General features: G+C 39.9%; 3 protein-coding genes across 5 annotated transcripts in view; 1 reads left to right on the top strand and 2 right to left on the bottom strand.

The window, feature by feature from the left end:
• LOC128468785 (uncharacterized) overlaps nucleotides 1–26,134 on the bottom strand; it is a 131,536-nt gene that overhangs the window by 53,278 nt on the left and 52,124 nt on the right. The gene's annotated exons all lie outside the window — the stretch shown is intronic.
• Nucleotides 930–12,330, bottom strand: UNC93B1 (unc-93 homolog B1, TLR signaling regulator). 2 transcript variants are annotated; one of them, XM_053450562.1, is made up of 12 exons: nucleotides 12,276–12,330; nucleotides 11,336–11,472; nucleotides 9,765–9,906; nucleotides 7,635–7,788; nucleotides 7,085–7,246; nucleotides 5,192–5,321; nucleotides 4,892–4,985; nucleotides 4,673–4,800; nucleotides 4,380–4,562; nucleotides 1,997–2,270; nucleotides 1,502–1,620; nucleotides 930–1,402 (listed from the first exon to the last, which is right to left on the bottom strand). In XM_053450562.1, the coding sequence occupies exons 2-12, from the start codon at nucleotides 11,441–11,443 to the stop codon at nucleotides 1,100–1,102; spliced, it is 1,797 nt and encodes a 598-aa protein (XP_053306537.1). In that variant the 5' UTR covers nucleotides 11,444–11,472; nucleotides 12,276–12,330; the 3' UTR covers nucleotides 930–1,099. The 2 variants fall into 2 exon arrangements, with proteins under 2 accessions (XP_053306537.1, XP_053306536.1); XM_053450561.1 differs by lacking the exon at nucleotides 12,276–12,330 and adding an exon at nucleotides 11,994–12,110.
• Nucleotides 13,960–19,248, top strand: NDUFS8 (NADH:ubiquinone oxidoreductase core subunit S8). Of its 2 annotated transcripts, none has more exons than XM_053450595.1 (7): nucleotides 13,960–14,063; nucleotides 15,039–15,092; nucleotides 15,571–15,633; nucleotides 16,006–16,095; nucleotides 16,185–16,357; nucleotides 16,437–16,565; nucleotides 18,575–19,248. In XM_053450595.1, exons 2-7 carry the CDS (start codon nucleotides 15,050–15,052, stop codon nucleotides 18,704–18,706), a joined length of 630 nt encoding a protein of 209 aa, XP_053306570.1. In that variant the 5' UTR covers nucleotides 13,960–14,063; nucleotides 15,039–15,049; the 3' UTR covers nucleotides 18,707–19,248. The 2 variants fall into 2 exon arrangements, with proteins under 2 accessions (XP_053306570.1, XP_053306571.1); XM_053450596.1 differs by lacking the exon at nucleotides 13,960–14,063 and adding an exon at nucleotides 14,186–14,269 and having other exon boundaries at nucleotides 18,575–18,841.

Here is a 26,134-nt window from a genome sequence, read left to right as displayed (position 1 = left end):
ATCTTTCCAGTGCCCTAGAGTATTGGGACCAGCGCTGGGCATTACAGTTTCTTTTTACAGTTCTAAATAAATGCCATGATTTTTGCATTTAAAACACCTAATCTATTGAGCGAGGTTACATAAATTCATAACCAAGATACGATTTATTTTCATATGATGTCATGTTGCTTTACTACAAAACATATAAAATGAATCATATTCAATCATATTCAAATATTTTGTTACAGAAAAGATGCAAAGATGTAACGAGAGGTAAAAACTTCCAAATTAAATTCCTATTATTATAACCATATTATAACAGAAAATCATCATACTGTATTTAAGTATAACAAAAGAAATAATATAAATTGTTACCACATGGCTAATCCCTTATTAAATGGACAGAATCCATATAGTTGTATTATTTACAATGCACCAGGTGCTTTAACCTCCTCTGTTATTGTGTGATCAGGATCAATTCAATTAGGCCAGAATACCTCAATTAGGCCAGGTTCTATTCGTTTAATTACTGCAAACAATTCAGAATTCCTAATTTTTCTATTGGTGGTGCATTCTTTAGTTATTTATACAGGAATGTTTTACATTTCAAGTATATTTATAGTTTATTAATTTACACATACCTGTAGAATTGCTTATTTTACTCTGTTAGTACGCTTATGCGGTTCTAGTTTGTCTAAATATATATATATATATTTGTAATTTCAAAAAGAGGAAATGCAATATCATAAAAATGTCTCAAATTGAATGCATGGATCAATCTGTGTTATACTCAAATTGTGTGCAGAACATTGCAGAACAGGATAAGGTGTATCTGAACGGTCATACAGGCATACTCGGGAGAGAGCTTTAACTGGGTGATGTGTTGAACAGTATATGTACTTGTGGAGCATGTTGTGCTCTTGAGGGATATGCAGTGATAGGCGTGATTCTTTTGCAAACTCATAGAAGTGGAACAATCACCACATGTGCACCAACGGAGAGTATATACATGATGATACACTTGTTCTGTACATATAACAAAACTACCACTGTAGGTCGTAAAAGGTTACGGATATTGTCACACAGAAACTAGGAGTAATTGTTATTACAGATGTTTTGATCACTCCTCCTCTACTGCTTGCTCGTAGCATTGTTCCTTGTTTGAGTTTCTGCACCTCTGGCGTATGGGTTCCCTTCCATTTTCATCTGCGTCACTCTCCTCCCCTTTGCTCTGTTCACTTTCCCCATCTGATCCAGATTCATCAGAATTTTCCTCCTCTAAATAACGGTAACCTTTAACCTTGTGGCGTGGGGCTGGTATTTTGGGCACACGATATGGCACTTTGTTGCGAAGCTTGTGCTCCATCCATAAGTAGGAAAGTATTGAAACTAATGCAGAAGACAACATAATGGCCAATTTGGCCTGAAAGACAAAACAGAAGGTTAAGATAGACTTTAACTATCTGCCACAAAATTGTTTGTTTTGTCAGATGTGGTTTTATGTTGCATTTAGTTTACTCACCTTCATAGGAAGCCAAGACCACAGGTAGACAATGAATATAGCAAATGCTTGAAGCCAATGATAAATTGTAAACACAAAGTCCTGCCGTTCCTTGTCTTCATAAAACATCCCAATTATAACTACAGTTAAGAAAAAAAAAATTACTCAAATGTCAGTTTTGAGGGGCGGGCAGGAAAATACATTATGGAAGAAATGTCCAAAGGTATCACTTGTCCTCCGCAGTTGTATTCAACATAAGAGCAACTTGTATTTTAATAAAACCCTGGATGTTAGACTTACAGCAGTATACAAGAACATTCAGTTCCAAAGCAACTGCTCCAAGTTTCCTACAATTGCGCTTCAATTTTTTTTCTTATTATTATCTTTGGTCCTGGCAATCCATTAACCCTATGTTCTTACAAGGCCTTCACTATTTTTCCACACAATTATACACAGTGCCGATAGCCACACCTGATCTCATACATTCCCCTTTCAGCCCCATGAAACAATACTCACTGCTAAGACCAGTCTTGTTCATGGCGCTCCCCATCCCCCACAGCACAGCCACTATGTACAATATGGGTCCTTGGGACAGCAGTTTGGGTGTTGGGCTCCAGAAGAACAGTCCAATCAGGATGCAGGAATGAAGTAAGGCTCCGCCAACTAGGGGTACCTGTCTTGGGAGGTGGAGCATGCTGAGCGCAAAAAAGGAAGAGACAGAACTAGAAAGACCATAGGCAGTGATGAGATATGGAAGTGTCTCCAATCCAAGAGCGCATACTCCATAACACTGAAAGGGAAAAATATGAAAAGTGAGGGAATAATAATAAAAAGACATCTATAATGGAATAAATAATATTTTCCAGTGGCATATAACCATTGAAATTTAAAGGAGGTAAGAATCTTTTGGCCAATCTTGTTTGCATGTTTTTCCTGCTTAATCAGTTCTTGATCTTGTCTTAGATTACATTACATTTATTGATATAGCGACAGCACATTTTGTAGTGCTTTACAGGGGCGTAACTAGAAGCCTCAGGGCCCCGGTGCGAGAATCTGTTAAGGCCCCCCCCACCCCCAACCCAATGTACCCCCTTCTCACACCATCTACCCCTTCTCACACTATCTACCCCCTCCCCCCCTTCTCAGGCTATCTACCCTCTCCCTACCCCCCCTTCTCACTATCTACCCTCTCCCTACCCCCTTCTCACTTTGTAGGTCACTTACTTTGCAGTCCTGTGGTGGGGGAGTGAGGCCTCTGTCTCGCTGCTCTGCTGCGGTGCACACGGCTTCACTGCTCAGCGTGAATCGCCGGCACCCGAGACAGATGCCTCACACTCCCACCACTGCAGTCGGGGCAGCGCTGAGGCAGGCAGCAGAGGAGACAGAAGGGCGCCGAGCGGTTGCTGAAAACGATCGCTCAGCACCCCTTGGGCCCCCCTGACTGGCAGAACTCCAGGGCCCGGTCGCAGTCGCGACCCCTGCGACCCCGGTAGTTCCGCCACTGGTGCTTTACAATCAGAGGCGGTAGGATAAATTTTAAATCAAAACAATAACAAACTGGTACAAAAGGAGATGAGTAGATGAGGGCCCTGCTCTTGCAAGCTTACAATCTAGTCGGTTGAGGAGGGAGTGAAACATTAGGAGAAGACAGGATTTGGTGATGGACTGGATAGTCCAAGTGAAGAGGTGTAGATGGAGAAGAGTAAAGTAAAAATAATTCCCCACTGATGTCACCATCAATGTAAAAATAAATAAATAAATGAAAAATATATATATATATACACATATCTATATAAAAATGCTATATCTTCACAAAAATTCTCCCATGTAAAGAGTTAAAATATTGCCATTTTAAATGCCCATGGGTTGTTTTATAAAATGTATGATTTGATGGAGTAAATCGAATTGGCTGGGTCCGAAGATGTCACAAAAATGGAACATGGGCACAGGCTGTTCCGAAAAAAATGCACACCTGGCCTTTTACCTCCCAAAAAACAGATAACCCCATGTAGGAGATGTTGCTAAACACATATTGGGATGTTGTTTGACAGTAACATACACCTACAGCTGTAAATTCATACCTGAATTTGTTGTGTGGAAAACAAAAAAACACAAAAAAAAATACTACAGCAAATGTTGACAAAAGGCTGGTGGTAAAATGTGCATGGAAATACCAGCATTCGAAATACCCTGGGATGTCTAGTTTTCAAAAATATATGAATTTTATGGGGTAACTTTAATTGGTCAGTTTCAAAGATGTCCCAAATAACACGTGGGGGCTGGATGACCACATGTCAAAATTCCAATTTGAAAAATGTGGCCTTTTATTCTCCCAAACAACCCGACAAACCCATGCACGAGTGTTATCACTGTACCCGGAAGATGTTGCTGAACACATATTGGCATGTTGTTTGGCAGTGACACATAGCAGGGGCTGTAAATTTCTCCATAAAGTATAAACAGTGTGTGTGTGTGGGGAAAAAAACACAAAAAATACTACTGCAAACATTGACAAAGGCTCGTGGTAGAATTTGTGCCCAGAAAGAGTTAAAAAAACAGCATTTAAAATACCCTGTGATGTCTATTTTTCCAAAATATATGGTTTGATGGGGGTAAATTGAAGTGGCTGGCTTCATAGATCTCCTAAGTAGGACATGGAGACAGAGTTTTCAACATATCAACATTCCAATTTGAAAAATGCACACCTTCTAAATGTGACTTCTCAGTGTGATTTCAATCAATGTTGATCCTTGGTTGAAAAAGCAGGGAACCACAATTAGTTTTTGGTAACCAAAAAGTAAAACAAACATTTTTTACAGATGTCTCCACTGTGAAGGTGTGAGAATAGATAACATTAGGTATTAGTGACTAGTTTACATTTCAAGCTGTACATACTCACCAGTGCAAACCCGGTACAGGCAAACAATACTTCAAATCCACTGTACAAGAAGTAAGGAGCCAAGCATCGTAGGCGATAATCTCGGGCATGTTTGAAGGGCAGCTGGAAGATGTTACCCCAACCTATGCTGCGCAAATCAATTTCCTCAGTTGGGCGGTAGGCAGAACCACAGAGGGCCAAGATCTGAGAGGGGAATTGAAACACAAAGCAAATATTTAGAGTAGAGGAAGTAGATAATAGATCTTTACTTGGTAGTGTTTAATACCTGCAGACATTTTTTTTCCTTTACTTACTAGTATCATTGATAACAGGGCAGCTCCCATGAGTGTGCTCTCCACATAAATGAGACTCAAACTGGGAGGCAGAGTGTGTAGAACCGTTACATTGAATTTAGGAAGGATCCCATGCATTATGGAGGCTCCTGAAGAGAGGGAATGGAGATAAGAGACACAGATTTAGGGAGTCCATTGGACAGCACATTTCTTGATTTTTTCTGATTGCTGCACACTTACCACATTCATTTACACTGTGGAGAGTGTGGTTGTATGAATACAGGTAATTGCTGAGAAAGAAAAATACTGGAAACTGGGACAGCACAAAACTTATCTGTAAGAAACAAAGAGTTTCAGAAGAAAGATTACTCAATGAAACGAATGAGATGCAAGGATGCAATGCCACAATTCTTGAGCAATAAAAGTTGTTTTCATCACAGCAACAAATGAACCAGTTCAGCCGAAATATTAAAATATTAACAGCCCCGTTGTATCTGAAGTTTAGTACGGTAAAGATGGAAGAAGGTATTCCAAACCTACATGGAAGATGGAGTAAAAGATACTTTGGAAGATGATGATATACTTGTGGCTGGCTCCTCGTGGCAACTTATTCTGCTCCTTCACATTTTGCTCTTTATAGTTAACAAACTCATAGTACTTCTGAGCCATCCTGTAAATACACACAGTTACTGACATGCACAGAATTGTTTTCATGCATTGGCTGTACAAACCCTCACTCTTATGTGCACACACACACACCTAGCTACACAGGAATAAAACAGTTACCTTATTTGCAACAACCTGAATTACACTCAAAATAAGGAAAAAGTGAAGAAACTCCCTATGACATCATCACCCACCTATTGTGGAAAAAGCTGTATGCATATCATGTGCCATTGTGTCAGAATGCATAGTCTAGACCCTTTCTTAGATCTTACATGCCGTATATTATATGTTATGTAGACTGTGCATGTAGGCAGGCAAAAAGTGGCATATCTGTGTGAAGTTATTGTCCTCCGCAAACTAAGTTACATATCACAGCAAACCCCAACACTTTGACAGGGTTGTAGGCATGCCAGCGATATAACTTATATTGTTTCCACAACTACCAAAAGATACATCCTTGGCTGTACTGTGACTTATCTGGGTCAACAGCTAATTGATTCTTACATGCAGAACCTACATCTTCTTTAAGTGTATAACTCAAATCCTGCTATTTATAGAATTATTTTTTTCTATTTGCAAAGTCTAGTATTGTATATCAGACTTTCCAGTCTCTTATGCACCTCTTAACACTATTTGGTCTTCAGGACCTACCCAAATATGCATAGAGAGACCTGTTGAGCAACTCTGCTCTACATGACACCTGCCATACAGGATAAAGGCAATTGTTAACTCAGTTTGGTTCCTCCTTTGGAGAGCGCAGATTGAAGTAGGAGGATGTGTTTATGGTAAAAATAGCCAAAACAGGAACCAGACATGAATTCTTCCAGTTTCTGTTCTGTTAATGTATCAGTACCGTATACATGTTCCTGTCTGATGTTAAGATGACATTTACTGGCAAATTTAGGCATCTGAGTCAGCTCATCTAAGCTACATACCAAGTGGAAAATACTTTATCTTTATAACTACAAATAGTAGCCCAAAACCCCCCTAGTAGAATATGAGGGTATACAGTGTATGAATACCCCTAATAATCATGCAAAAACACGACAAAAAGACCAAGGGGGAAGACCACCACTCTCAATAATTTATAATCCCAAAACAAAGTCCCCAAAGGGTTGCTTTTGTTTAAAGGTTAGGGTTCTCTTAATTTGGGAAATTGATTATTTTGTAATAATTATTGGGAATCAAGCTCTGGTCACACTGAGCAGTCTAATTGGGATGCTGTCCTGTGTTTCTAATGTTGAGACAGAGAAGTGTGGTACTTAGTTAATTTTGTTGAGACCTCGGGGGTCTTAGTTTTGGGATTATACATTTTTAGCTGAGAGTGGTGGTCTTTCGCCCCTTGGTCTGATTATAGTCCATGACAGGGACAATTCAATTTCCCACCACTGTCTACATTCATTTTATTTTATTAGATTTTTGAACAAATGGATATTTTAACAGACTTTTTTTTCTTTTTTGTTAGTTTTTGTATGTCTTTATAACTATTCTTTTAATCATTTGCCTTAAATGACACAAGTGAGCAATGCCTCTCAGAAATGAAACATTGGATCTCACCACCCAAAAAAGTGAAACCATTAATAGCTGGCAAATGTTTCGGACACATGGACAAACAGGGTACTGTCCGACACATGATGGTGCAAGTGTAATCCAAAAAAAACACACTACAAGGACTGTTAAACTACAGTTAACTTCTCACTTAGACTCACCCAAGTCAGAAAACACAGATCATGGTAGTTAACATTCCAATAATGTTTCCCGACTTACCTGGTGATATAATTACCGATTGATGCCCAGAAGGGCACAATCATGACTCCAATTACTGTAGCTGAAGGGACGAGTGTGTAGTATCTCTCCCAGTAATTGGTTGAAACAAACAGAGCATAGATACCAGAGGACAGGAACAGCATCCACTTAGTGCCGAAGAACCTGCACAGCCAAAAATATAGGAGGGGCGTCAAAGGAGGAGAAATGCCAGAACAAGAGGTCATAATCTAAAACTAAGAATCAAAAGCTTAGATGTAAGGATGCTTTACTATACTGAGTGCTAGATATATGGAGCAGCCTTCCAGCAGCAATTGTTAATAAAGTGAGTAAATTTAAAACTGTATTGGATAGGCGTATTGCTATCCCAAATGTATGGCAAATACCCAGGACTAATTAAGGTTTAAATCTTCACGGCAGGAAAAATGGGCAGACTAGATTGGCCATTTGATGTCAAAGTCAATGCTTGTAAATGCAGAGTTGTTATCACATCGAACATACAATACCACAGAGAACATGATTAAACATACAACATACAGAAATGGCATCTGACCTGATGAGGATGGGTGTATACAGCAATGCAGCAATCGGTGTCACATTAATACCCATTAGCATCTTATTGTCGATATCCTGCAATCCCATGTTACCATATTTCACATCACGGTACGTCTCATCATAATGCAAGATCAGCTGCATCTGCAAGAGGCCTACCGAATATATAGTTGTGTTTAAAAATCTTTTTACTAATATTTACAATACTAACATCGCAACTAGTGCAACTGCATTAAACTCAGCTTGATTTGTTTACCTAATAATAAACATAATTTAGACTACAAAGTCTCTTAAAAACCATAAATCTAAAAATAAATTACTCAAAATACAGATGTTCTCCATGTATATTAGCAGACAGGGGGCACTCTATGTTTTTATTAACCATGAGCAAGAGATTTACATGGGGCACTGATGAAAAGATAACTCCACCTTTGTTTGGGGGGGCATAAAGTGTCCTACACGGACATTAGTGTCCTTGCAATGGTTGTGGAAATCCCTAGAGCATACAACATTTAGTGTTTTGTCTACCCCTCTATAACTAGTAACAGTGGTGCAGACCGAATTTAAATGAAAGAGAAAAGATGATCAACACCACTTCAGGCATCATTAGATTAATTTAGGAAAACTACCTAGCTTTTGCTTTGAAGGTATACCTTTTAAGACTCAGGAATGCTGCAAAACTAGCATAACAATTCATATTCTGTTTGAACAGTTTTTCATTGCTCATATAAAACCAGTTTCAACCAAAAAGATGTCAGAAATGAAACATATAAATAATTGTCAGTCCTGGACTTTATTATTTTAATAAGCAAACCACTGTTACATAAGTTGAATTGGTGTCCTGAATTGTAAAATATAATATGTGTCAAAACTATTTTAATTTCTGGCATAGAAAACAAGGCCGGACAGGCCCACCGGGGTACCGGGAAATTTCCTGGTGGGCTGGCCGGTCTGTAGGCCGGCAGACCAACATTCAAAGCGGGCGCCCGGCTGTAAGACCACCTCCGCCGGTCACTTTAATTTCTTTAGGCGGAGGCGGTCTTACAGCAGCACAACGGCTGCTCTGAACTTCCCAGCCCCCATGATGTTCAAGGGGGCGGGCTCACAGAAGAGTTCCTCGTGACAAGGAGAGGGTCGTCACATCAGAGGAGAGCAAGAAAAAAGAAAAAAACAAAAATGTAAGTATTAACAAAAAAATAGTTAGGGGTCATAGGAAAGCGGACCCATATTCAAGGGAGGGGGGTGGCTGGGTTTTGGTATTACAAAATCAATATAAACAGCGGGGGTTGGTGGCTGGGGGAATACACATGGCAGTGGGGGCATCACATTAACCAATACAAAAGGAGTGGGGGCATCAATACACAAGGGAGGGGGTTGGCTAGGGCATAAACGCACAAAGGTGGGAGGACACATTAATCAATAGTCCTGGTGTGTGTGTGTCTGGGTGTCATTGTGGCAGAGCCTGTCCTAGTGTGTGTTTGGGAGTCGGTGTGGCAGAGCCTGTCCTGGTGTGTGTTTGGGAGTCCGTTTGGTAGAGCCTGAATTATTTAATTTTTACTTATCCAGAGATACAACGTCACTTCAGAGGAAAAAACATTCTAGGCCCAGAAATCAGTGAAAGAAAAAGGTTTTGTTTTATTTACTCTATTTCAATCTGCATATTTTATTGAAAAGGATTAGTGGCACTAAATTGGGGCTTCAGGTGTATTATGACTTTTTTTAGTGTACTGATGTACTCTCAACCCCATCACATAAGATTCTATCTCATACATCTGCCGAGCTATGATGTCATCTTTATCCATCACACATGGATGGTGGCGAAGTTAAGATTCTGTCTATTCCCAGGTACTTATTTGGGCCTTTTAACACTTTTGGTTCCAGGGAATTTAATGTGGTATTCTGTCATTGTAAAGGAACAATTGAATATAATTTTAAAAATAATGATCTATAGCCATATGGATGGTAAATACTGTGGCTCAGATAGGCATGTGTGGCGTGTGGGCACAAGAGCGTGACCACACGATACAATACATGGGGCTGGTGTCCACATATTTCCAGGAGTGGTTTTCATTCCCAGTCTGGCCCTGATAGTAAACAGCATGCAGTGTTGATGTGTCTATTGATCACTTACCTAAATACACCCCATATATTATGGCTGTCCCTAGACTTGCAAAGACAACACTTTTTACTGTCAGAAGTCTCTTGCGTCGATAATATCTTTTCTCCTCTGCTTCCTCATCATCATCCGCCCTCTCGCCCAAGAATTCTTCAACCTGTAATAGTGTAAAGTATTAGTGCAAACTATTAATCCCCCAATCACATTTTTAAAAAAAAGATGGTCGTGTTTTTCCCCCCAAGTTTTAAAAACAAATTATTCCACTTCTCTTCTTCCAAGAAAAATATCTTTTCAAAGGCTCCTCCTGTTTAACAAAACAATAAGCCACCCAAAATGGTCCAAAAGAGATACTCCTGCCATCATATTCACTTTAATGTATATGATAGCTGAGTGGTCCCTTTAAATTTTTGTGATGTCCTTTTGCAAATGCATGAAGGGATTCTTCAGATTCCCTCTATATGCACAGGTCCCATATTCAGCTATTTTGCATGCAGAAGATGTGTTGCATGCAGGTGATATACTTGCCTTCGGTCCACTCCAGAGATAGCCTGGCAAATGCTGTGGGTAGGTGTATTTTCAGACCCCCCATGAGCATGCACAGCAAGCTCACACTGATTTCAATAAGACTGCTTTCCTACCACTGATTGGCTGCTTTAGTTGCAAGAATCATTGGACCATGGAGGAGGAGGGCAGTTGTAGCTTCTAGGTCAAAAAAGTTTTTTTTTTTGAGAAATGAATATTAAAGTTATCAAATAGTACTTTAACCCCTTCAGTCCCCTATAGACATACTGGTACGTCCATAAAGCGCATCTAAAAAACACATATGGATGCACCGGTACGTCGTGCCCTTCTTGCCCTCATTTGACAGCCTGGACTCCCCCCCTGTCAGCAGAAGCCAGCGTTGCTGGCTTTCTGCTGCCCGATCTCCTGTAACAGCTTCCGGCGCAAACGCCGGAAAACTGTTACAGTTTTAAATGCCTGATCACGCTATTGGGCATTCCCTTCCAGGTCGCGTCACTGCTGATGTCACCCGGAAGGTCATCGGAGGACCCTGAAGGACATCTGTGTAGACCCTGCTGGGATATCCAATCACTCAGATGAGGCACTGATCACAGACTGTGATCCCCATGCAGTGTGATCAGTGCAGGGGGATCACAAGTGTTTTTTTTAACATTAAAAAAAGACTAAAATAATACAATAAATAAATAATAATAAAGTGAGCTAAGTGATGTCATTGTGACATCACTGGCATTAACAACATGTTCAAGATGTCCCTTAGTAATATGGCAAAATTGCTCTGGGCTTCGAGGTACCAAAAACCCCTGGGTATGAAGGGGTTAATATACATTATTCTTCAGAAGGGTTGTCAAGGACTTTAAACTGTCAGTATTCAAGGTAGGGGGAGTAGATCAGTGCAAAACTGTGGGGGTCCTAGGCTGAGCCACACATAGCTGCACTGGCTGTACTTCAACTGATGGCCTGACACTACGGCATCTCCTTACAACTTCCAAAAATCTAAACATCACTCATTTGCACAAAGATTCTTAGTGTTGGTTAGCAGGACACTAACTGTACCCTCGACATACCTGTGCATTGGCTCCATCCAGGACAGGAGTGTCATCTGCCAGCTGCAGAACCCCTGCACCATCTGCTGCCACCCCGTTGATAGATGCATCGTGATAGACCTGAGCCATATCGATCACAGCCAATGCATGCAATGTGCCTTAAAATAAATAGTATTAGGTTTTACATTTAGTATTAGTAATAGTATTTAGGTAGATACAACTGTAAGCTTGATGTAAAAATTACCATCATTTGACTTTAATTCATAATTTATTTCTATGGACACTTATAAGAACCAGGGACGATCTTAGCATCAGCCATACAGTTGCACAGTGGAGTATTCTTTTTAGAGAGACAGGTCCAAATTGATGGCAGCCTCTGGCCTGCTTTACCAGAAGCTCCCTTTTGGGACCCAAACGTGACCCCCTTTTCCTCTGGGATATCACTCTTTTATAGGAGCTCAGAATGTTTGGTGCAAGTGTATGAGTGTGTCCTACAGCTCTAAAGTCACACAGCAAGGCAAATCTAATGAAAAAACATATGGGGCAGGGGTGCTAACAAGTATCCTTGCCTAGTCCCGATAATGACATATATACACACACACACACATATATATATATATATATATATATATATATATATATATATATATATATATACTGCATATATACACACACTTACTGCAAACAGATCGCTCTCTGGCTGCTGTGGCACTGTAATTCCTTTAACGTTTAACCACACAACTTTTCTGTTAGGATGATTGCTGAGCTTCATGGGAGTCGTGGTTCCAAAAGACCAAGGGAACTATAAGACAGAACAAAACATATTAAAATCTTGCCTGTACAATTAACACACAGATAGACATGCACCATTTTGGCAAAAATACGTCACAAACTATCTCCGGTTACCTGTCACTGGCAATTCTTGGTTATTTTCCACAGGTGTGTCTTTGCAGCTACCTACCTTTTTGGTGACAGACCTGTCTCACAAGTTGTTATCCCCTTAGAGAGCGATCCAGACAACCGTTTCAAAAGAGGAAGCAAATAAATGGGAGGTGAATAGTATAAGAAGGAGGAGAAACGAGGAAAAGGGGCATGTGAGGGAGGGACTGCCGCAAAACCCTGTGAATCGCTTACATACAGCAGTCAGCAACCACTTTGAGCTCCTAGAAAAGGGGAACATCAGGCAGACTTGGCTCAGCTTTTCAGAATGAATATTATTATGCATTATAATTTATTATATATATTAAACAAATCATGAAAATGTATACAAGTTATACTCCACAAATGACAAAAAGGCAGAAAATACAAAATGCCAACCATGACCAGTAAACAAATGAATAGTAAAAAAGGAAATATATGCAAAAAAAATGTTTTGGGTTACCCTTTGTACACGGGTAGCATATTGTAGGTTACCCTCTGTACAAGGGCGACATATTGGGGGTTACCCTGTTTACACGGGTAGTATATTATGGGTTACCCTCTGTATAAGGGTAGCATATTGCCGGTTACCCTCTGTACACGGTAGCATATTGTGGGTTACCCTCTGTACATGTTTAGCATATTATGGGTTACCCTCTGTATAAGGGTAGCATATTGTGGGTTACCCTCTGTACACCGGTAGCATATTGTGGGTTACCCTCTGTACACCGGTAGCATATTTTGGGTGACCCTCTGTACACGGGTAACATATTGTGGGTTACCCTCTGTACACGGATAGCATATTGTAGGTTACCCTCTGTACATGGGTAACATATTGTGGGTTACCTTCTGTACACGGGTAGCATATTGTAGGTTACCCTCTGTACACATTTAGCATATTGTAGGTTACCCTCTGTACACGGGTAGCATATTGTGGGTTACCCTCTGTACACGGGTAGCATATTTTGGGTTACCTTGTGTACACGGGTATCATATTTTGGGTTACCCTCTGTACACGGGTAGCATATTTTGGGTTACCCTCTGTACACGGGTAACATATTTTGGGTTACCCTCTGTACACGGGTAACATATTTTGGGTTACCCTCTGTACACGGGTAGCATATTGTGGGTTACCCTGCAGGAACTTCACTAACATGTCAACACTTTATTGGAAATCATTAGCATCTCTAAGATTTGTTATTTAATATAAATATTGCCTCGCTCCCCTTGCTCTGCAAACCGACTGCCTTTTCTTTTGATTTATATATATATATGTTTTTGTTTATTTATTTATTTTTTTCAAAAAGTTTATTATTATTCCACGAGGATACATGAGGATACAACGTGTTTTGCTTTTTTTTTTTAACTTTTCTTTTTTTGCATTGGTCTATCAGAGAGCAATGTTCGTAATTTAGAGTGTTTCGCCTGTAACTATTTATTAGTAATGTACTATTATTAAGATTTTTTTATTCCTTACTCATTGGTTTCCTCACACAGCATACGTATTTATAGCTTTAATAGTCACTTTAGCCTGTTTTCAGGTATAAAGTTACAATAGCGATACGTACGTCCCAACTTTAAAGCGCAAATCCTTCTCGTTTGAAGTACAACGCAATTAGCCAATAAAGTAAGTGATAAGCGCTCCAATCAACATCAATACCAATTGGGTCGGCCCACTAAAAAAGGTGGGGTTATGGTTTAGCAAATGGAAAACGCAGATGTAGTGTTGTTACGTAGCTTGTCAAAGAGAAGTGGCAGTGGCAGAAGCCAATAGGATTACATCTAGGGCCTAGTGGCTTTCGCAGTGTACAAGGTCGTTACCGACTCATAGGTAAGTCCCGTTAGCGACGGACTTTAGGGCTGTAAATTGGCGATACGTTAGTTCTCTGAGCTTCTGTTGCATACGCGCAGTTGTGTAAGGAAATTAACCGTGTAAGGCGATAACCCCGTTTCCAATTCGCAAAGGACGTGCTCAGTGGAACGCAAAGTGAATGGGTTAGGGCGCGTGCGCACACCGGCGGCCCGGAGGTTCTGCGGGTACGTCCTATGTGTTGGGTATGAGAGGGTTGTGCTCAGTGAACCCACAGCTTTTTGTATTTACCGTATAACGGTTGACGGCTTTGGAATGACGGTCTTTTCTCCGCGTCCTCACTTTTGTATTTGTCGACCTGTCATGGCCAGAATATGGTGACCCCTGTACTTGATAATGCCGGTTTACTTCGGGCCTTAACCATGCAATTACTTCATGAGAAGTTTTGAGAACATTGACACGGCCTGCACTCTACCTATGGAAGTTGGCGGCTTATTTACTCAAATGCCCCAGCCATTGAATGCACTATAATGTATGTGACAGCTGAGAGGTACCTTCACATGTTTATGATGCTGCCTTCCAAATGTATGGAGGAGACTGCAAATTCCCCTCCTTGACTTCAATCTGTGCATTCTTCTGCCACTGATTGGCAGGTTCAAGCAACCAATCACTGGTGAGAATGGTCAGCCCGCAAAGGAGGTAGGTTACCCTCTCTGTCAGCCCCAATAAAGAAGGATGCATGTTAAATAAGTCTGTGTGCATTCTTTAAAAAATAAATAAGGCTGCTGCCCTCTGCCGATCGCTGAGACCATTTATGTCAAATGCAAATGTTTTTTGGGGGATTCTAGGTAATCCCTCCACACTCATGCAAGCTTGGCCAGATGGCTGTCACATGCGTTAAAGCGCATATGATGGTTGGAGTGTCCCTTTAAACATTGACAAAACATGCATTCATTACAATTAACTAATCTTCAGTGTTGTCCTTTTTTGCTGCAGAAGTTGCGAAGATGTTGTCTGTACGTCTCATCTATAACGCTGCCAAGCAAACAGGTCTGTGTTTTGAGATTTACGATTTTTCTGTTGCCGTGTTAAAAAGGCTGTCTAACCAATTTGGGATACAGAAAGGGATGCATTTGTAGAAGTTCCTTACGACGATAATACCATTTTAAGGGACATTATTGTTTGGCTCTGGGGATGTGTCCAGCAACATTCTTGCAAAACTGTATGATTAAGGAAAAAACATGCTTTGATATTTCAGACATCACTCTCGGCTGTATTTAGATGCATTGATTCTGTTACATACCGAATCTTGACAAACTGTAGCAACCCACACATTGCTGTTATGTTTATCTCTTATTTATATAGTGTCAACAATTTATGCAACGCTCCTTGCGGTACATGCATGGTATGACAAAAATAGACAGACTAAGACAAACCAATAAAGAGGGCCCTGCTCAAGCTTAATATCTAGAGGGGATGGGATGTACAAATGTTGTATTCATTGGATATGTATCTGTTTTTCCCCTAGGCACTCCCTGCTGTAGGATTCTGGCTAGGCCACTCAGTCTAACACCACCGACGCTTTCGTACAGTGAGTAATTTGTTACAAAACATCAAGGGGAAAAAGGGTCAGAGAAGGTGATGCCACTCACAATGTTTCAAGTTATATTACCCTACATGCGTGAATATAAGGCTCAGTTTATTCAGTGTCACCTTCTGTTCAGGTATTTGCTGGGATTCTTCTTTTTTATGCCCCCCCCAGCTTCATTTGGTGTTCTTGGAATAAAGAAAATAAGTTTTGTTTTATAAATCTTGGAAGGATTCATCCATCCCCTTAGCTACTCAAGTTATTCCCAGAAGACATTGTTTAAATATGGTACATCTGTTGTAATGTGCAAAATTAATAATTTGGTTTGCGCCAGTGCTGGGCACTTTTACATGTTGCATGTCCTTTGCACCCCAGAATATGTCAATGCTAGGGAAGAGGCAACTGATCTGAAGTCGGTGACTGACCGGGCTGCCCAGACCTTGCTGTGGACGGAGCTGTTCAGAGGTAACAGGGCTTAAGATGTCAATGCATACATAAATCTGTCAAGAAGATGCATGTCTGTTTTGGTGATAACCGTTTTCTACCTATTCTAGGTTTAGGAATGACTCTCAGTTACTTGTTCCGGGAGCCAGCTACCATAAATTATCCATTTGAGAAAGGCCCTCTCAGTCCTCGCTTCCGCGGTGAGCATGCGTTGCGCAGGTATCCATCTGGTGAGGAACGCTGCATTGCCTGCAAACTCTGTGAAGCAGTCTGTCCTGCTCAGGTATATTGGATTTGAATTGATGTTTGAGAACACTGATCTTCTTCAGGTTTTTTTCTATACAATGTCTGTATCTCTGCAGGCAATCACAATAGAGGCAGAACCACGAGCTGATGGAAGCCGTAGGACAACAAGATATGACATTGATATGACAAAGTGTATCTATTGCGGTTTCTGCCAAGAAGCATGTCCTGTAGATGCCATTGTTGAGGTAATAGTCTGATGCTTTTCCTTTTTCTATTTACTAATACCACTTCAGTTAATTATCTCTGTAGGATATTTTAAAGGCATTGATTTGAGTTAGCAATGGCCACTTTGAATGGGAAGAACACAATATTTAACCTGCATGATGATAGATTAATGTGGAACACAGTGCAGAGACAGTACGCTTAACACCTTCAGTCCCACATCTATTTTCACCATATGTGGGTTTTGTTAAGATGTAAGGTTAGGGCCTTACATTTAAAATGTTTTTATGCCCATTCATAATAAAATATCACTTATTATTAAATGCTCACATTTTTTTTCCTTCGACTGGTGGCAAGAGAAATAATTTCACTCTTTCTTGCAATCCCTCTGACCTGCTTTGAGAATGTGTGTGTGTGTGTGTTGCGGTAGGATATCTCAGCAGGGGACCTTCTCCCAGCAGGGAATGCCCGATCATGCTCCAGCAGCCGTTACAAATGATTGGTCAGTTGGAAGCCAGCAATACTGACAGGGAGACAAGGCTGTCATCTTCCTGCCACGGCAAGAAACTCAGGACGTACATGTACGTCCTAAAGAGCTTTATTGAATGATGTTTTTAGAACGTACATGTGCATCCATAGGGGACTGAAGGGGTTAAAGCACTACATGTTAGCAGAAACATTGGTTCATTAATTAGAAACCCCCTTCAGAAGTCCTGACATGAATGCAGGGCTGCAGTGATGTCGCTATGGCGTCATTAATGTTAGCATCTGCTTACAAAAGGTCTTTGATGGTGGAAATCCACAAAAGTGAGTACATTAGCGGTTCCTGTCCCCCTTTGCTGTTCCTCAGGTTTAAAACTCTCTAGTTTCACTGACAAACTCTGAGAGCTCAGTAATATCCGTTTTGCATAAAGGAAAAACAAAACTTGTAAAAACTGTAGTTGTCCTCCTCCTTTGTGGTTCTTTTTGACGGTTCTTTTTTTGCACAGCTCTGACTTCTCCACATCTTATCACTGCAGTTAAATCCTTGGACCTAACATTCCCTTGCCTTGGTCTTATTCCCTCGCAGATTATAAACTCACAAGAGCGAGACTCTCTAAGACATGCTGGCACAGATGTAGAAATGTGTTAATGTTGTTAATCTTTAGTATATCCTCTTGTAGTAGCCCATTGGAATCCACTGAATAAAATGTGGTCTTTATTCATTGGAATTGTGTTTGAAGGCGAGATTCTAACAATGGCTCCAGCTGTCAGTGTTCAGACTTTACAATAACCACAAGTTGACCAGGCTTTCTTCTTTCTGTTTAAATCTGTTTATTTGCATCTGTTCATAAGAAAATGTAACAATGCTATCTCCAAATCACTTATGACCACGCGGCACATGTGGTACAGGACAACATTCGCAAGAGAGTAACATCTTTCCATCCACAGTGAAATATCAAAGGCGTTTACAGACAACGTACTCATTATTGAAGCAAGCATATTATGATACAAATGCAATTTTAATGCTAAAATGTTCAGGGTTATGGGGAAAAAAACAGCTGTATTTACAATGGCTGGTTTAAAAGGGAGGCATTGTCAGGTTATCAGGTTAATGTTTAACTAGGATCTTGTGCAGTGTGTAGTATCTCTTACAGAAAAGCTAGGGGTTAGCTTGGAGGCAGGAGGAAAACAGATTGATGTAGTGAAAACTGCATCTAAGAGCAGTCTATGACAAAATAAAAATGTTCAGGGCTGTGCAAAAAAAAAAAACAAAAAAAAAAACCCAGCTAGATTTAGATGGAGCAGTGTATGTCATGAGTTGGGACTGGCATACATTTTGGTGAAACTATATGGCAACTGCCCAACAAAGAGCAACACTCTCACAAAGTATGGTTGGCGCATGCATAAAATGGTAGAAGAAAAATATTGTAAGACAGGCAGTGTAATTGTTTTCTATGCCAATTGCTGGGAAAGTGTTCCAAATCATTTTAGTTAGATACAACTAAGGGTTGTGGATTTGTTATCTGAGCCCTGTACTTCTTGTCTACAGGGCCCCAACTTTGAGTTCAGCACAGAAACTCATGAGGAACTTCTGTACAACAAGGAGAAACTGCTAAACAACGGAGACAAATGGGAGGCTGAGATTGGGGCAAACATCCAGGCTGATTTTCTTTACCGCTAAATAATTGTCAACCAGGAACATGCAGTGCTGACTTAACTGAACCGTGGATATTTTCTGTAATCCTAAAATCGCCCAATCTGATCACCATCTGGAGCTTGTGCCAGAGCCCTACATAAAGAATGATGTGTCGTGTGTGTATATATAGTAACCTTGTTTTTTTTTTTCCTGCTGAATCATAGTACACACTTAATACACCAGTATGTCAGCATCTACACATCTCAAATGTGGGTCTGGTGGTCATCACTTGCCAACTAAAGATGCTTGTCTTTTGGTTATTGGAATGGGGTTTATACTTTACGGACGCTTCTACCCCGCTGAGGCAAGTAACGCGTGTAGGTCTTACACATTATTTAATACATTTGCACTTCAGTTATCAGCAGTATGAGAAGGGGAAATAATATTGTTAATTTTATTTCTACTGTGTCAATTTAAGATACACTAAATAAAGGATGTTGTAGTCAAACTTACAGGTCAGAGGGGTTTGATGAAATGTTGCTCTGTCGGTTTTATATATCCAAATAAAGTTCAGTTTGAATGTAAAAGGCATAGAACGCTTAATGAATAGTGGATGTATTCCAATGCATGTATGCCAAGTTCTCCTTTTTATTTAAAAATGAAATGGTTGTATGGTCCATCCTCCACTTTCTAACTTCATCCTTTGTTATTCATTTAAATTTTGTGGGCCAAATATCCCTTTTTCATGTTATTACTCTTCTAATTAATCACTTATCTCGTGACCTTTTGCAGTTGTTTCTCCCTCCTTGCTTAAAAACCATTTGCATAATGTTCTCAAGCAACTGCAAATAATTGATTTGTATGGGTTCTAGCTTTGTTAGATTGGGCTATGATATTAAATAAGCACCCTTGGCTCCACTGAACCCCACCACCGGCTCAGCAGTTTCCAGTAAATAATGACGATTCTAACGAGGTCCTAGATTTGGGACTTTTTTCAGGGCTGTCCTGGTCAAACCGCAAGTAATTTATATGAAGACCTTCGGATCCAACAGAAACAGGACCCCCTTGTGATGAACTCGCTGGTACCCTGGCAGACATCTCCATCACACGCTGCTTCCTCAGCACTGGAGCCATGAAAAATAAATGTATATAAGACGACGCAGGAACTGGTTTGTTGAACATACAAGTTTATATACAGAACAAAATCAGATAAGAACATGATTAAGTTAAAAACAATACCCTGCCTAGACATCCTGGTCTGCATAGCCAGCAATACTCATATGCACATAATGTCACTCTTACCGGGGTCATTATTCAGGGGCCCTGTGGAGCTAGGACTGTGAAATGTGCATAGCTGGGGTTCTGAGCTATCTGGGGACAACCTTGGTTCGGGAGTAGCTGGTCAGGGTGAGGAGAGCATGTCCTTTTTGGAGGGGATGTCCCAAATGGAGGGGTAACTCAGTATTAATGCCCATGGTTTTGGATTGGGATGTCCAACAAGTTCGTATACAGTTCCTGTCATGGTCAGATGCCCACATACTTCTGATCATGTAGCGTAGCGTGAGTGTATAGTGCAGCCAGTCAAATGCGGAATGAGACCTCCACCAGTTATGTTCAACAGCACAGGAGCAATGTCTAAGATGTTGGGTCAGTGTCGCGTGCAAGGTTGGCGTTGTAGAGAGAGATGGAGTAGATTGGATGTGAATTGGAGTAGGAGGAAAAGCGAGAGAACATGATAAAAGGTGGTGATGAGAGTCGGGAAGGGGAGAAAAAATTCAAGGTTGTGACCATCATTGTGAGTAGGGGATTTAGTATACTGTTTGAGAAATTCAGAGCCTACAAGACTCAAATTTGTGATTACTGGGAAATCTCAAATGATTAAAGAAGGGATATTAGAGAGGTACTGGGACATGAATCATGATGAGAAATGATCAAGAAAGGGGTGTTATACGACATCAACACGTAACAGTATATATAGGTTTGAATAGCCGGATTGCATGAACCTCAAAGGAGAGTGACGGTGCAGGGGAATATGTTGAAAGTGAAATTTGGGGAAAGCAGGAAGCCTACACCACCCTTTCTTGCATCAAGTTGGTAAATGTGAGTGTGAAGGTGAAGGCTACCAAAAGAGCAGCAACAGAAGCAGAATTACATAAGACTAGCCAGGTTTTAGAGAAAGAAGGTTCCGACAACAAGAGGTAACGTGATTGTGCATGGCTGTTAATATATGTGTGTCGTATACTAATGTTTACACGATGGAGGCTAGCCAGAGGTGGCTATAGTGGGGAAAGCTATTTGTCCAGCCAGGAGCCACGGGATCAAAAGCTGTAACTCTGAGAGGTTGCTCACATTCCCATGTTGCCACCAGGAGGCTCTGTGGGTCTTGTCATCCTTGCACAGTTTCTGAAGCAGCTGTGTCTAGTTGAGTTATTGGTAGCTTCCCTTGTTGGTACATTAGTTTCTGGCTCCAGATACTCCAGAACTCTTATTCTGTTTTGGCTTCCTTCTCACACCATTGGTACCATCATTTTGATCTGGACATTTGGATTCTGCTAAACAGATATTAGTTAGTATTCCTACAGTCAGTCAAGCTAATTAACCTTATATAGATGCTTAAAAACAGTTGCATCCTAATTGAATTCCATTATGAGCTAGATAAATATTGCATTATTTATTTCTTCAATTTAAAGACTGAACTCTTCTCAAAAGGTACTGCAAGGTCTTTATGGTCTCTCAGATTTTTATTCTAAGTTTGAGGATTGCATCATATTCTGATTTACAGAATCCATTTTTCTTTTTTGTATAATTTCGCAAGGACCTTCTATTTTACCTGTATTAGTACTGTATTAGTCACTAAGTGGAAAGTATGTGTTAATTTTTATGTTTGTTTTCGGGGGGAAAAAATCTTCGTATTCGACAAACTTCGTCCTTTGCCTTCTTCGTATTCGACGGAATCCATCCCACATTTTGGTTTTAGGAGATCCGATTCGTCGATCCGTGGTTTCCATGGAAACAAGAAATAAACACGAAGAAGAAGTTTAATTAAAATGGCAAGATTCTCCTCTTCGTGTAGTTAAAATGGCGGCTGTGATGGCGAACAAATGGATGAAGATTTTTGCATTGTGCACATCCGTTTTCTGCTTCTTTTGTCCAATGTTGCATTTGTTAGTAAAAGATAATAATAATAATAATAAGTCTAGTCTTCAGTCTCCTTGAGCGTAAAGAGACATTACAGACAGGCAGACCTTTTACCTAGCCTTTACTGTAGAATGCACCAAAAGGAGTGTAGCAGCCACAGATAACCATCTCCTGCTCCCTCGACATCACCCCAAAATAGTGACTCTTTGTTGGATCGGCATTGCAGGCCATAGAACTGTATGGTGGTGCAGGGCTGTCTGGTGGTTGATGGGATTATACCTTTAATCCTATCATGTTTGCTGTATATATATATCTGTGCTGTCCTCAATAAATAGTTCTCTTTTACCCCAACACTAAATCTCAGCTAGTGATTGGGGGAATAGGAAGTTTTAATCCCTTGAGCAATTAAGCTTTCAGCGGCAAGGCAGAGCTACTCAGTCAGAGTACGGGTCTCCATCACACTGCCCATCAGCCTGGGAGGCCATTTCCATACAATTTAAAGTCCATCATTCTACAGTGAGAAAGATTATTCAAAAGTGGAAAACACTTAAAGTTGCCAAAAGTGGAAATCCCAGGTAATTCACCCCAAGGTCAGACCGTGCAATGCTCAGAGAAGAAAAAAACAAGTTACATTTCAGACTCTACAGGCCTCTGTTAGCATGTTAACCCCTTAAGGACCAGGCTGGTTTTATCTTTTGTAACCTTCGTGACCAAGGCTGTTTTAATGCTTTTGCGGTGCTCGTGTTCAGCTGTAATTTTCTTCTCTACCAGTGTACCCACACAAGTTATATATTGGGGAAGGGTAGAACAAAAAGGCTATCATATCATCTAATTTCATATAAAAAAAAAAAATATATATGGTGGAAAATTTAAATGAAGCACCGTTTCTCACTATTTGTAAATTTTTTTACTTTAAAAATCTACAAAAGCTAATGAAAAAAACACTTAGAAATGTTTTTGGTTTTTTTTTGTAGGTTATAGGGCAATAAGTACAAGTAGGGTTTTGCTATTTCAAAATATTACTACAATTTCATTTTTTTTCTAATCCGGCATCCTGCCCCCATGTGCTATTTGGGACATCTTTGGCACTTGCTTATAAAAATAAACTTTCAATTTTTTACATTTTTTTTTTTTAAAACATTTTGTTTGAACTGGATGGTTCCCCTTATGGTGACATCACTGCATAATTGTTTTTTAAATGTTACCAAAGAATCTCATGTTACAGAATCTCACCATAAAAGTATCAACAATATCTGTGTATACGGAAATTCATATCTTCACTCGCCTTTTTTAGACTCTTTGGTCTATTGATCTCTGTCAAACAGCAGCTCCCCTGCTGTGTATATGAGAGTTAAGTATAATACACCTTTGGTGTGATTATAAGGTGCAATCTGGCAGCGTGCCCTACCACCATACCTGGGAACTTGTGGGCTCCGGCTACCCAGAGCCTGCCCTTGCAGGGTATGGCCAGGATTGCCCACTGACATTGCGGGAAATACCACCATTTAAAGAGGATATGGGCGGTGAGAAGTGGAGCTTCTCCTGGAATTCTCCACACCGAACTCGGAGAGTTCCCGGTTATGCCTACCACTCTGTTTGCTGTTTTATTATTTCACACCACGTGCAGTGTTTTACTCTTGGTCTCATAAGACCATAACATATTTTTTTCCTCTCGTTTATATTATGTTTATATATTTAAATATTTATGTTAATATATTTGTATATATGGTTGCAACTCTATATTGTTTTCTTTACACTGTGCAGCCAGTACACTATTTGCACAGCATGCTAACACCTGTTTGGTAGGCTTTGTTTTACACATTTGTATTATTTATGCCTGGAACTAGCTTAGCGCACTGACATTTTTCTTTTCCCCTTTTTTTTTTTTTTTTTTTTGTTTGGTTTTTCTCCAATATTCCAAATGTTAGCGCACAAGAAAAGGTTTATATTTTAATGCAGTCATTCCTTTATTGAATTATGGTGGACTGCCTTTTCTAGGTATGGATGTACAATATTCTTTTTTAACGGTCCTCCAGAGTATACTAATAGCTTGGCCATTTTTAAATAATGTAGCTCTAATTGATGGACTTCTTCTTTTATAATAAATGATTTTTCTTCATATGGTCCTGCATGCTTAGGTATACTCTCTAACTAATTTTGGGACCTTCCAGAAAATGTTCTATATAATCTTATAAAGTCTGGAACGCTTTCATCACACACAAGTGAACTCCATCCAACTAATTACATGACATCTGAAGACAATTGGTTGCACAAGAGCTTATTTAATCATGTCACAGCAAAGGATGTGGTTACTTATGAACTCAAGACGTTTTATTTCTTTTATTCTTATTTAAACATTTTGTAAAATCTGTTTTTCCCTACTTAGAAATGCCTAAAATGTGGGGGTCTGGGGGGGTTAATGCCTTACTAGTTATAGATATCAATGACAGTTTTTAGAGGGTCAAATAAACCATGAATTCCTATTTGCTTAATCTAAGCATTCTTCTTGGTGATCAGTTTGCTATAATTGCATATCATTCTAAAATATTCACCGCTATCAGGACAAGTTTTGTTTGCAGAGGCATTCTCAGGAACACCAACACAATTGAACAACCACATAAACTTTTTTGCAACCTTCTTATATCATGTACTGCAAAACAAAAGTGTGTATATATAAGAAGGGGAGCGCACAACCTGAAAAAGCATATGAAAGGCATACACATTGAGATTCCTTGGTTGCTGCTAGAATAATGACCAATAAGTACACAAAGCACATTCTCAGCAAATACTATTTAAAAAAAACACCAATGTTAGGCATAAATATTGGGGATTTCATCACACCATATGACCATTTATTGCTTAGTCTGCCACTCCATCAAAGTACCCCATTGGTGAGTCCAATCTAACTTTGCATGGCTATATTGCTTACCAAGAAGCTGAATCAGTGGGACTGCACTGCATTTTAACCCAAATGAAACTCACAGCCTTCTGTGGACACCATTAATGAAGCATTAATGGGCTGCTTAACACTAAGGTTTGGTTAGAACCTGCAAATATGCATAAAAATGTACAGAAAGAGGAGCACACAAACTAAAACGCATGCACATTCAGATTCCCAGGTTGCTGCTAAAATGACCAATAATATAAGAATTGAACAATAATAGCAAAATAACCTCAAGACATTATAAACCGTGCACAGGAGAAGGAATTTATTGAGAAAATTGTGCTTTTATAAATCAAATTCTTATTAAACACACTTCCACAAAAGGATTTTCACAAAGTACATAATAAATGTTGACCGTTGGAAAGTTTTTCTTCATTCCCGCTGCCTGCTGATTCAGAGTGATGGGTGATTATATGAAAGAGCTTCAGACTTCTCACAAGCAATGCCATCCTCTAGGTCACATGATTAAGAGGTCAGCAGCTTCGAAAGACAATGAACATCCCGGAAATGAGACCTCTATAGCTGACCACGCAGACGGCAGTCTGACTCCATTAATTACTAATTCCTTAGTCATGACCCTGGTATTGTTTGTATTGTATCTTTAATTATGCTGTCAATTATCTGACATTTTTATTTCTACGGATTTTCCATTAATTTCGTCTTCTGTGGCTGGATACAAATCTGGACACTGTGTGCTGTATAGAGGGCAAATGATAGTTTCTTAATAACATGCAAGGTGTTTACCAATGTTTTAAGAATTAACAAAGAATATTTGTCATTGTGTTTATATTAATCTATTGTGTCATCTCTGATGGCTGTATATTAGGGTTTAATAAAAGTTGAAGATTTCTGATGCCTATCTGTTAAAGTTGAGCTGTCACTGCAGTTAACAAACTTAGATGGAAGCCATACCTGCTGCGGAGGCTTCCTTTGCGCCCCTGCCAGGCACCACAACTACTTTCATGTTCTGGGGTGACAGATGGTGACTCTCCCAGTCCAGAGGGTTTTATGAAGCCACCTACGTCATCTGGCACAAGATCACCCTGACTGTATGTCCTTCTGAGGCAAAAAGAACTGTGGTTATTGGAGGTAAATCATGAGGGTCAGCTAAAACTCTCTCCTGGGTCTGGCGAAGTGGAGCCCCACCATAAATCCATAGCAGCATACACACACTCCTTAATTATTATTATTTATTGCTTTATATAGTGCCATCATATTCCATAGCGCTGTACAATGGGTAGACAGGATATAACAAGTGGTATTTACGAGGGATGATCAAAAAATTACATCGCACACAAATTACATCACTTTTCTACATATTCACCTTCCTTTGCAATGCAATTTTCCATCATCATCATGCATCGGGCATAAACGTCTAAGCGCTTGCTCTT

The sequence above is a fragment of the Spea bombifrons genome, chromosome 11, assembly GCF_027358695.1.
Source record: "Spea bombifrons isolate aSpeBom1 chromosome 11, aSpeBom1.2.pri, whole genome shotgun sequence".
NCBI classification, from domain to species: Eukaryota; Metazoa; Chordata; class Amphibia; order Anura; family Pelobatidae; genus Spea; species Spea bombifrons.
The sequence above is the reverse complement of the archived record's forward strand: the minus strand, read 5'-3'. Positions and strand labels throughout refer to the sequence as shown.

What these genes read in the sequence shown, in the direction of transcription:
- UNC93B1 (XM_053450562.1), bottom strand. Translation starts at nt 11,443, where the DNA reads ATGGCTCAGGTCTATCACGATGCATCTATCAACGGGGTGGCAGCAGAT. An exon ending in TCTTTTACTCCATCTTCCAT is followed by an intron (nt 4,986 to 5,191) that starts GTAGGTTTGGAA and finishes TGTTTCTTACAG; the next exon opens with ATAAGTTTTGTGCTGTCCCA. An exon ending in CCACAGTGTAAATGAATGTG is followed by an intron (nt 4,801 to 4,891) that starts GTAAGTGTGCAG and finishes CCCTCTCTTCAG; the next exon opens with GAGCCTCCATAATGCATGGG.
- NDUFS8 (XM_053450595.1), top strand. Translation starts at nt 15,050, where the DNA reads ATGTTGTCTGTACGTCTCATCTATAACGCTGCCAAGCAAACAG. An exon ending in ACCACCGACGCTTTCGTACA is followed by an intron (nt 15,634 to 16,005) that starts GTGAGTAATTTG and finishes TTTGCACCCCAG; the next exon opens with AATATGTCAATGCTAGGGAA. An exon ending in GTGGACGGAGCTGTTCAGAG is followed by an intron (nt 16,096 to 16,184) that starts GTAACAGGGCTT and finishes TACCTATTCTAG; the next exon opens with GTTTAGGAATGACTCTCAGT.